General features: G+C 33.0%; 1 protein-coding gene across 1 annotated transcript in view; it reads right to left on the bottom strand.

Moving 5' to 3' along the window:
- The window catches only part of EMH_0072560 (uncharacterized protein), a gene marked incomplete at both ends in the record, with an annotated part of 2,495 nt that extends 2,405 nt beyond the window's left edge, over positions 1–90 (bottom strand). Inside the window, one exon of the mRNA XM_013499230.1 lies at positions 72–90. Coding sequence (XP_013354684.1) covers positions 72–90 — 19 coding nt within the window. The remainder of the gene's footprint in view (positions 1–71) is intronic.
- Positions 91–324: the final 234 nt, after the last annotated feature.

The following is a 324-nucleotide window of genomic DNA, read 5'->3' as shown; positions in this document are numbered from 1 at the left end:
TATATATATATATATATATATATATATATATATATATATATATATATATATATATATATAAATATCCTTACTTTGTGTAAGAGTTTGCATCATAAGGTTTCCAATAGAACAAGAATAAGATCGACAAGCAGTATCAAAGCCAAAAGAAATTTCAACAAAATAATTTTTCAGGTCTCCATCGATTGTTTTCGGGCAGCCGATGACGCGAGTTGAACTTCCATGGCTTTTGAAATACTCAGCAAGAATTGCTGCGTTCGTGTTCGAGTCGTCCCCACCTATCACCACCAAACCGTCTAGCTTCAGCTTCTTGCATACCTAAACATA

Source organism: Eimeria mitis, genomic scaffold, assembly GCF_000499745.2.
Source record: "Eimeria mitis Houghton genomic scaffold, Emh_scaff4112, whole genome shotgun sequence".
In the NCBI taxonomy this organism is placed as follows: domain Eukaryota; phylum Apicomplexa; class Conoidasida; order Eucoccidiorida; family Eimeriidae; genus Eimeria; species Eimeria mitis.
The sequence above is the reverse complement of the archived record's forward strand: the minus strand, read 5'-3'. Positions and strand labels throughout refer to the sequence as shown.